Source organism: Brachycentrus maculatus, unplaced genomic scaffold (genome assembly GCF_059751285.1).
Source record: "Brachycentrus maculatus isolate JH-2025_06_01 unplaced genomic scaffold, ASM5975128v1 h1tg000202l, whole genome shotgun sequence".
In the NCBI taxonomy this organism is placed as follows: domain Eukaryota; kingdom Metazoa; phylum Arthropoda; class Insecta; order Trichoptera; family Brachycentridae; genus Brachycentrus; species Brachycentrus maculatus.
The window spans coordinates 730,434-740,809 of record NW_028280953.1 but is presented as its reverse complement, the minus strand read 5'-3'; the positions used below and the strand labels follow the sequence as shown (position 1 = coordinate 740,809).

Sequence of the window (10,376 nt, the reverse complement as noted above, 5' to 3'; positions counted from 1 at the left end):
CCGAATCCACACAATTAATCATTCGTGAGAATTAGATGATTGACTTCTCGTCTGATTGACGAAGAGCGGTGATCATTTTTAATTTGTGCTTACAGTGTTGTTAGTTGAAAACGTAATTGAATATGTATTTCGTATTTTAAAAGCATTGTTAACTACGTGGTATGGTAATATGACATTGTCCTTATCGATCATCATCTACGTTTACGTTGTTTAATACCACTTAAAAATATTATAAATTGATTTGGCATTATCTTTGTGGAATGACTTTAAATTAAATTATTTTTAAAAAATGGACACTTATATTATACATGACTAGTTTTGAAAAATACTATTTTTTTCATCGACAGGTGATAACAAAAATCACCTGTAGTTTTTGAAACTCGTCTTGTGTAATGAATTAAAACTCAATAAGTGGTATAATATACTTAAGTGTTTAATTTAAAAAAATACCAAAAATCTCATATCAAGTGAGTTTTTAAGTGGTATTACAGCAATGAGCGAATGCTGAGAAGTTCTTGATTAACACTCTCTATCATGTTCCCAACACGGATTTAAATAAAAACATATTTATTTAGTAAGAAGAAACAAAAATCCACTAAATGATCTATAAACCTAGTGAATAATAAGCTTATAATAAGCAAGGTTAATACAAAATGTAATTCCCATCGAAAAAAGTTATATTACACAAAGTGAATTATGATTGATAAAGAGAGTGTTAAGTCGCCATACGATAGAGTTAAGAATGATTTTAAAATACAAAATAAAGTCGTGTTTACATTATGTAAATTCAAAACGTGGTTAAAAATCACTATGTTATTAAAAAAAGTTAACGCCATATCATTAAATAATAGAAACAAAAATAAATTATAAATTAAACACTTTTTTATCACTTGAGTATTATATTTTAACGACTAGTTTTGGAAACTACACATGCTTCCATCTACAAATTTTAATATAGAACCTTGAGATTATATGGTAAAAATACTTAATTTTGAAGTCGTAATAAACAAGCATTAATAATTTCATCGTGTCTTACCACAAAGTGAATGCCAAAACAATAACTAACAGAAATGAAAATAATGTCAAGAAAATATATTCATATTTTTATGTGAAAATTCATTAGAAAGTAGAAATAATATATAAAAATCGAAGAAAATTAATATACAGGCAATTATTTTTTTCAAAAAATCATGAAAATTGTGCGATTTTAGTGTAAAATTTTGATCTGATGACTCGGTTTTCTGTGACCAATCTCCTGGAGTTAGAAGGTCGCTCGTCTTCTGTGGGCATGGGAATGGTAGAGAGGGCGTCAGGCGTCCAGAGGACCACAGAAGGACCTGCCTACGAAATGGTCCAGGACGAAGAAGAGATGAGATTCGCCGGGCAGGATATGAACGGGAATTACGGAAGGGAATTCCAAATCGGGAGAGCGGCTGATAAAAGAAGTAAGTGTGTTTAAAAAATATATTGAGTCAAGTGCAAAATAAATTTCTTTAGTGGGATTAATAAATGATGACAGGCGTCGTGGCGTAGTTGGCTAGACGCTCGACTGCGAAACTGGCGTTGTGGGTTCGATTCCCGCTAGTTGTAAAATAAATTCAAGAAATATTTATTTTCAATTGGCCTGGGTGTTTGTGATGTATTGTTCACATTTACCTACCTTATCCTTACTAACCTACCTGCAGACAAGCCTATAAGGTAGAGGCTTGGCGGGTTATTCCTTTAAATAAAAAATGTTAATTTCGTGGAAAATCGAAATTGATATAATTTTTTAGATTGAATGAATTACATATTTTTTATTCGTCTACATATATTTTTAATCGTCGTCATTGAAATATTTTTTTTCTAACCCTTGACTGCACCTAATAGTGCATAGGGTGCTGCAACGTATTGACACAGTGTTATCTCGATCGTTACTTTGATGAAGGCAAGGAGATCGCTCCTGCGCTTCAAGGATCAGTCTAGAGTAATATTTAATTAATATTAGAGTGTAAAATAACTAATATTTATTTTCACCTCACTGGAAATCGAACTTTAGACCTCCAGCAGTAAAACCTAAATTTATGTTTAATTCGGTAAACACCATCTAGTGAAATAGTGTTTTTTACCAAGTAAAACTTTAGAAAACCATGCCGTTACCTCTATGTGACTGCCGAATCAAATTATGTAATGAGAGAAGGTAAATATTTTATATATCGCGCACTCCTTTCAACAACGTCATAAATCAGAAATCGTCAATTTTCAGTTACGCATGTTTTCGGAATGCCTAGAAATTGTACTGTATCCCAGCATAATTGACATATTTTTAACTTAATATTTACCCGCTACAGGGCAAAAAGTGTTGTTTTTGTATTTTGAAGAAAAGGTATTGTTTAATTATTTTTTAAAATACGCTAAATATTTTTCAAATGGAGAAAAAACATTCAGGTTTTACCTTAAAAGATCTGTTGCACACTAAAAAGTTCAATAAGTGGCTAGATATTTATTTTTAAAACATTTTATTATATTTTTATAATTTAAAAACGATCTCTTGAAAAATCAAGTTTTTTGATATTTGACGTTATAAAAAGGAGTTAACGAATTAAGTAAAATACTTCCTGAAATATTTCTTTGAAAAGCTCATTTAATTATAAATGTAACTTCCTGATCTAGCTTGGAAAGCTCCTATAGTATGAGTCTGTCTCGGCTTATTGGAGATTCAAGCGTGTAAAAGCTTCAGTCGAGATAACGTAATGAGAAACCAACAGACCGCGACACACAAAAAGTGACATCACAACAATTTAAAAAGACATTTGTCTTCGGTTATGCTTTTAAGCATGTGAAACTGTCTTTGTCATAATGTTGTCCGCCTCTGCTGTATAGTGAGTAGCTCATTTGGCTACCCAACTAGAAGCCCGGGTTCGTTTCCCAGGGAGGTCAAAATAACTACAAATTTTTTGACATCTCAACAGATGATGAAGAAGTATGTTTATGGATTTATATTTTAAATATTAAAATCAAACACTGGCGTTTCTCATGTGTGTGATTATAATCCGGGATTCGGACCTCTCATACTAATAAAGGAGTTTCTGCTCAATAAAAAGCTTCTTTTCATCTCACCAATATATCGTAGTCATACAGGAGAGAGTGACCAAGTGCATTGTTTTACAAAAACGTGATCATTGGCTATTTGATATCTTACTAGCTTAATATTGCCCTGAAATAATCTCAAAGGATTTTAAACTTGGAAGCATAATATATTGACTTATGTAAAATGACTAACTGCATTGGTGTTTATTTTCTCGGCAAACAAAGGTCAGTTAAATGGCCCTCCTGAACGTTTTACGTTTTGGTAGTTGGTCACTTTCTCCTGTACGACTACGATATGTTTCTTGTGAAGTTCTAGTGATTTGAATGTTTTGAAATTGGTTCATATATATAGAACTTCCAAGAATTTGAGTAGTGTGGTTGTCAATAATGGGTAGAATTGGTGAATGTTACACGTGTGTAAAGTGATCACTTAAACCAGCCTATGACGGTCGTCAGCCCCGTAAATCCCCAGACTTCCATATTCTTCTTCATCTTTGATGAGATGTCAAAAAATAAAGTTGTTTAATTTTATAAAGTTTAAGTAGTTATTGTTTTATCATATAAAATCACCAAGCAATGTCAGTACAAAACTTAAAAGTACTTAAGTTTATAATTTTAAAATTAAAATTTAATTGAAAAATCCACCTACCTCGACGGAAAAACGGCGTTAGTCATTTAATTAGTTAGTAAAGTTGTACCAAAATAAATTAATAAAATAAATAAATAAAAGTTGGCAGGAAATTGTGTCCTTTAATTGCCGACAAAAAGGACACATTTTAAAAATCCGTTGAACGATGTGACAAAGATGTCAGGAATAATTGCTGGTGACATGATGTATAGCGCTCGTACCGAATGCGGATTAACTGTAGCTATACGCACTTTTATATGAGTAAGGAAATAAAAAAAATAAAAAATAAAATAAACCATGTTGAGATGTTGTCATTTAACGAGATTGATTATTGAAATGAAGTTTTTTAGTTCCTAGCGATTATTTGTCTTAACAAAGATGGTGTAGTAGTTACATTTGAATGAATTTTTGACTTCTCAAAAAAGATGAAGCAGAAATGAATATTAACAAAGCTTGTCACACGCCATAGGCTGGTTTAAATGGGCACTTTACACCCGGTAACATTTACTATTCTTCTCATGATTGACTATCATACTCAGATCATTTTCAGCGTGTCCAAATACTTGTTCACATATCGCTCACTCCTTTCGACAACGTTGTATATAAAAAAACATGATTTTTCAGGAGAACGTTTTTAAAGTTTAAAAATATAATACAATGTTTTAAAAATAAATATCAAGCCACTTACTGAACTTTTTACTGTGCATCTGATCTTTATAGGTAAAACCTTAAAAGGTTTTTTCTCCATTTGAAAAATGTTTATTATATTTAAAAAAATAATTAAACAATACATTTTCTTCAAAATGTAAAAACAACACTTTCTGCCCTATAGCGGGTAAATATTAAGTTAAAAATATGCCGCTTTTGCTGCGATGTAGTACATTTTCTAGGCATTCCAAAAACACGCACAACTGAAAATTGACGATTTTTGATATGTGACCTTGTTGAAAGGAGTGAGAGATATAATGATTTTTAACAAAGTTATTCAAGTTTTGAAATAATTTTGATTTGGTATTTGAACGTTTTTTTTTCATTTCAGATAGCAGCACAAATGAATACCCAAAAACAAAATATGGTCAAGTTATCGAAAGCCAATACAATATCAAATCAAATACCAAATTCCCTGATGCCCAAGATACTAGCAACTATGATAAACCAAAAGAATTTAGTAAAACAAGCTGTAAACTGGCTGAAGGCTTCCAGCAGAATGCTGAAGATAAAGCAGATGATAGAGGTAGAGAATTGGTCAAAATCAAGGGAGGAAACCATCAGTATGGACAAAAGGAATCTGGTCCAAATCAATCAAATCAATTTATGCTGTACCCTCAGGCCATCCATGACAACTACCATCACTCCCATTTCCAAGACAATGGAAACCTCTCAGAAGCAGCAAAAACCCATGCCAACTTTGGATTCGACGCCAGAGCTAACTTCCAAAGAGAAAAGGCTTTAAAAGGATTCTACGAGTCAAAAGCTCATGTCAATTTGATCAAGGAAAACGATGTTCATTACACGGAGGATATTGGGGATATGACTTGCAATAGTTTCGAAGAGGATGTGGACAAAAATGGGAAGAAAAAACCCAGGAGGAATAGAACTACGTTCACTAGTCAGCAGCTTACGGCGTTGGAGAGGGTGTTTGAAAAGACTCATTATCCTGACGCTTTTGTGAGGGAAGATCTAGCCACGAAGGTCTGCCTGAGCGAAGCGAGAGTTCAGGTAAGATAGCTTTTGATGAACTGTTCACAACATTTTAAGGGTGTCCAAATACTGGTTCAAAAACAACTTTGGAGTTATTTTTACTACTACTCATACTACTACCATCACGGTAGACAGAAAAGAGTGAACGCCACGCTCTTCTGTCCTGACATGCACTCCTTCACATCCATACTTCTAGGCATACATGCCCTCCGATTACGTAGACTTTTTGACACCACCAGATTTAAGGTTTTGATTGATCTGTTCGTGCCAAGTCTTTTTCAGCCGTCCTCGTTCTGTTTTCCCGCTCACATTTGGCACATATATTTTCTTTGTTATTCTCTCGCTATCCATTCACTCCACATGAAGAAGATAAACTGAATCATTCTGGTGTTTAAAACTTGTCAATCATGAGTAGAATGGTGAATGTTACACGTGTGTAAAGTGATCACTTAACCAGCTTATTAGGTTATAAACCCTGTAAACACCTAGATCATATTCTTCTTCATATATGTTGAGATGTGCTGTGGCGTAGTTGGGTAGACGCCCGACTGCGAAACTGGCATCGGAGGTTCGATTCCCGACAATTGCAAAATGAATTCAAGATGGTTTGGACATGTAGAACGGATGAGTGAGGAAAAAACGGTAAAACAAATTTATGAGGCGAATGCTAGTGGGAAAAGAAGCAGATGAAGACCGAGAAAAACATGGCACGATCAGGTATGCCAAATACTTGAAAGTGGTCAGGTTAGGAGTCGTAACAATCGGCGGGTATGTATGAGGAGATGCGTGAACGTGGAAGAGGCGAAGAATGTTTGCAAGGACAGAGTGGTGTGGCGCTCTATTCTCTCTGCCTACCCCTGCGGGGAAGCGGCGTGATGGTTAGTTAGTTAGTTAATTCAAGATATGCTCATTTTCTATTTGTCTGGGTGTTTGTGATGTATTTTTAACATTTACCTTCCCTATCCTTACTATCCTACCTGCAGACAAGCCTCTAAAGTAGAGGTTTTGGGAGTTATTCCGAAAAATGTCAATGAAAAGATGTTTAAAAAAATTATACTTTTTTATTATACCATACATTATAACATATACCTAGAACTTTTATCCATTTTAGAGCTATAATTGTAGGAACATGACCATATATCGTAATCGTACACGAGAAAGTGACCAACTACTCGTAGCAAAACGTAAAATATTCAGCAGGGTCACTTTTGCTTGGCAAGAAAATAAACATCAATGCAGTTAGTCAGTTTCAACAAGTCAATATATTATGCTTTCAAGTTTAAAATCCTTCGGGATTTTTTTCAGGGCAATATTGAGCTATTAAGATATCAAATAGTCAATGATCACGTTTTTGTAAAAAATGCACTTGGTCACTATATTCTGTATGACTATGATATGTACATATTCGTACATATAACGAGATCGTACCATTTGATCTTAATTTTGTACTCGGCTTCACATCATTCCGGTCTATAAATATTTCATGAAGCGCGTAAACTGATTTGCCTCCACTACAGTCGGTTAAACCTCGAACAAGGCACCCTTTGTATAATATATTAAAACGAAGGACAGAGTAGAACTTGTTACCGGATAACATACAGTGGAACCTCTTATAACGAATAATTCGCACAGCGAGAAAAAAATATAGTGAAAAATTCTCCTTTAACGAGCGCATTTTACATATTGATTAATGCAGATGGGCGTCTTTGCGAAAATTGTGACTTAACAATGATATACGTATTTTATTAAAATTAAATAATAAACTACTTTAATGAGTTTTATTTTTATTTACGACTAGTTTCGAAAACGACAGATGTTTTCATCTTCTGGTACAAATTAATAATAATAATAATAATAAAACCCTTATCCGCACCCCAATGGTGCATAGGGCACTGCGTCATATAACGCAGTGTTATCTTGATCGTTTACACATGAAGGAAAGGTGATCAGCCCTCCGCTTCAGGTGCCATTCCAGGGTAGTAATGAATAAATATTACAGTGAAAAAATCACTTATATTTATTTGACCCCCCCTGGGAATCGAACCCGGGACCTCCAGAACGGCAGCCGAGCGTGCTGACCATTACACTACGGAGGCAGACAGTACAAAAGGTACAAATTAAAACATAAATTTATTCAAGTGTTTAATTTTAATAAAATAATCATGTCATTCCACAAAGTTAATGCCGAATCAATAAATGATATACGTAATTACATATTTTTATGTAATTATTTCGTTTATATTTTTCAATACAGTTACAATATTTTTTATCTTCTTCTTCTTTTTGTAGATCCTAGGGATCTGTTTGTGCCTCCGCATGTCGCTCTTGGGATGTCGACTCCCAGCTGTCTTTCCATCTTTTCGGAGGTCTGCCTGGGGGTCTGCGTCCTTCAGGGTTACCTTGAAGGGCTCTTTTTTTATAATTAAATCAATTTGCTAGAAATTTCTACTTTTGACAATCTTAAAAATAGTTACGCTGATCTCTGCAATGAAGACACTAAGCTCTTGTGCTTGGAGAAGGACTTACACCCATTCTTTATTGTATATGCTTATGAGTGATATACAATAATTTATTTATATTAGTGTTTTTATTTTGTGTGTGTCTGGTTTTCCTTGATTAGCATGTGTCACACTCCTTTCAAAACAACGTAATATATCAAAAAACTTTTTCAAGAGATCGTTTTTAAAGTTTAAAATTATATTAAAATGTATTGAAAATAAATATCAAGCCACTTATTGAACTTTTTACTGTGCAACAGATCTTTTTAGGTAAAACCTTAATGTTTTTTATCCATTTTAAAAATATTTAGTATATTTAAAAAAATAATTAAACAATACCTTTTTTTCAAAATGCAAAAACAACATTTTCTGCCCTGTAGCGGGTAAATATTAAGTTAAAAATATGCCGCTTTTGCTGGGATATAGTACATTTTCAGGGCATTCCGAAAAAAAGCACAACTGAAAATTGAAGATTTTTTATTTATGACGTTGTTGAAAGGAGTGAACGATGTATATAAGGCTTTTTTAGAATTTCAGCATACTCATTTTTTATATCTGTAGGAACGTTATTGAAGTATTTGGTTCCATAATATTTAAAGTTATGTTGGAATTGTTTGGTATTGCACGGTATTGTAAACTCATTTTGGTATCTCGAAGATTCAACTTTTCTTTAGATTCAAGTATTTTTCATCCTTTAATAGTTGAAGAATTGCTGTTTTTTTAATGGTTTCTACTTTTGGGACTTATTCGGGAATATTGAAAATATTATTTTTGTTAGATAGGATTGCTGTTGGATAGGATTATATTATTTTTAAAATGACTTTAATTGTTCTCTGAACTGTTTTGATATGCTCAAGGCAGTTGAGTTATGTTGCATTCAAAAATACCATACTGTAGTAAAAAGTGAACAATGGCATAGTACACTCTTTTCATGTTTTCTATACTCAAAACGTTTCTTGGCCAAATTTCTTAGCCGTCCTAAAAATGAGTATATATTATTTACAGATTTGACGTTTAATTTGTAGAACTCCATTTTAATTTATGTATTAAACGTTAAATCAAACACTGATATTTTGAGTCTACTAAGTTGTATTTTATTGTTTAAAAACACATGAAATCAATTATGTAACAATTGTTTCGCCGAGTTATGGCGTTTTCAATCGAATGAGAAATTATTATTTATTCTTTATTATTTTTTTCAAAATATATTACATACAAAAGTCATATATATAATATTCCCAATGAGTGATTTCTATTTCTCGTTTTGGGACAAAGGATATAGGTTAAAAAGTCTGGATCACAAGTAATAAAGTATCAAAGACGATTTTTAAAAAATAACCAAAACTAATACATGGCAAAATATAAAAACAAAAAACAGGTATAATGAATAGGCATAAGAAGCATATTTAAAAGAAACAAATGAGAAAAAACATAAGATACAGTGTTTGATTTAACATTAAATACATAAATGGATAGGTATTACCACAAAGTGACTGAAAAATCAATAAATGATATTAATAACAATGTTATTTCCAGGTGTGGTTCCAGAACCGTCGAGCTAAGTTCCGTCGCAATGAGCGATCAGCACTCAGTGGCAGACGATCCCCAAACCCTTCGACATCATCAATACCCCTGACACCTTGCGAGCGCCCCATACCACCGAGGATACCATCAGACTACTCGCAAACCAAACCGCAGCATCCCTGGCTTAACTCCCAGCAGTCTTCATCGACCACAGATCAACTGCTGAACCTGAACATCAATCATCCTTTAGGCTACTATCAGAACGAATATCTTATGAACCAACAGCATCACAACTCCTTCATTTCTGACTCTCAGGCACTTGGAAACTATAACAGGAACATTGGGCATTCTGGGGTTTTCAATGGACCAGTCGCTAGTTCAAGTCCGAGGATGTTCGTAGGGCATTACGGGCATTACACAGGGTCTGGGGTTCCGACCGCTACTCATCAGTATAATGTAAACTGTGGTGGAATTGCCAATTGGAGATTGAGGGAGTTGGGATTGAACGCGATGCAGTTTTGATCAGTCACTGATACTTTGTGGTACATTTAATGAACTTTCATTTGGAGATTTTGGGGTTTTTAGTATACCTGTGACTAGCACGTCAACTAGCGCAACTCATCAGTAATGTAAACTGTGGTGGGATTGTTAGTTAGTTTTTTGCTGATGCTTTCGGGCACATTTTATAAACGTTATAAAATATTTAAAAAAACACACACTTTGTTTTTAACCAATAAAAATATATGGGAAAGTACATTTGAAAATAAAAATTATAATTGTTAAAGCACCCAAAATTGAGCGATCATGAGGAATGTACATTTCCATTACTGAAAAAGACAAAGTGTTCTTCATAACCGGTTGGAAAAATAGTTTTCTAATAGTAAAAGTGGTTAAAAACAAATGTTGTAATTTTTTATTACATCCATTTGTAGGTTTTTTTTCGTTTTTTATTGAAA

The 10,376-nt window shown here is 33.4% G+C and overlaps 1 protein-coding gene across 1 annotated transcript; it reads left to right on the top strand.

Moving 5' to 3' along the window:
- Positions 1–981: 981 nt before the first annotated feature.
- Positions 982–10,017, top strand: LOC148307265 (uncharacterized). The gene is made up of 3 exons (XM_088263656.1): positions 982–1,445; positions 4,737–5,416; positions 9,433–10,017. The coding sequence occupies exons 1-3, from the start codon at positions 1,229–1,231 to the stop codon at positions 9,940–9,942; spliced, it is 1,407 nt and encodes a 468-aa protein (XP_088119782.1). The 5' UTR covers positions 982–1,228; the 3' UTR covers positions 9,943–10,017.
- Positions 10,018–10,376: the final 359 nt, after the last annotated feature.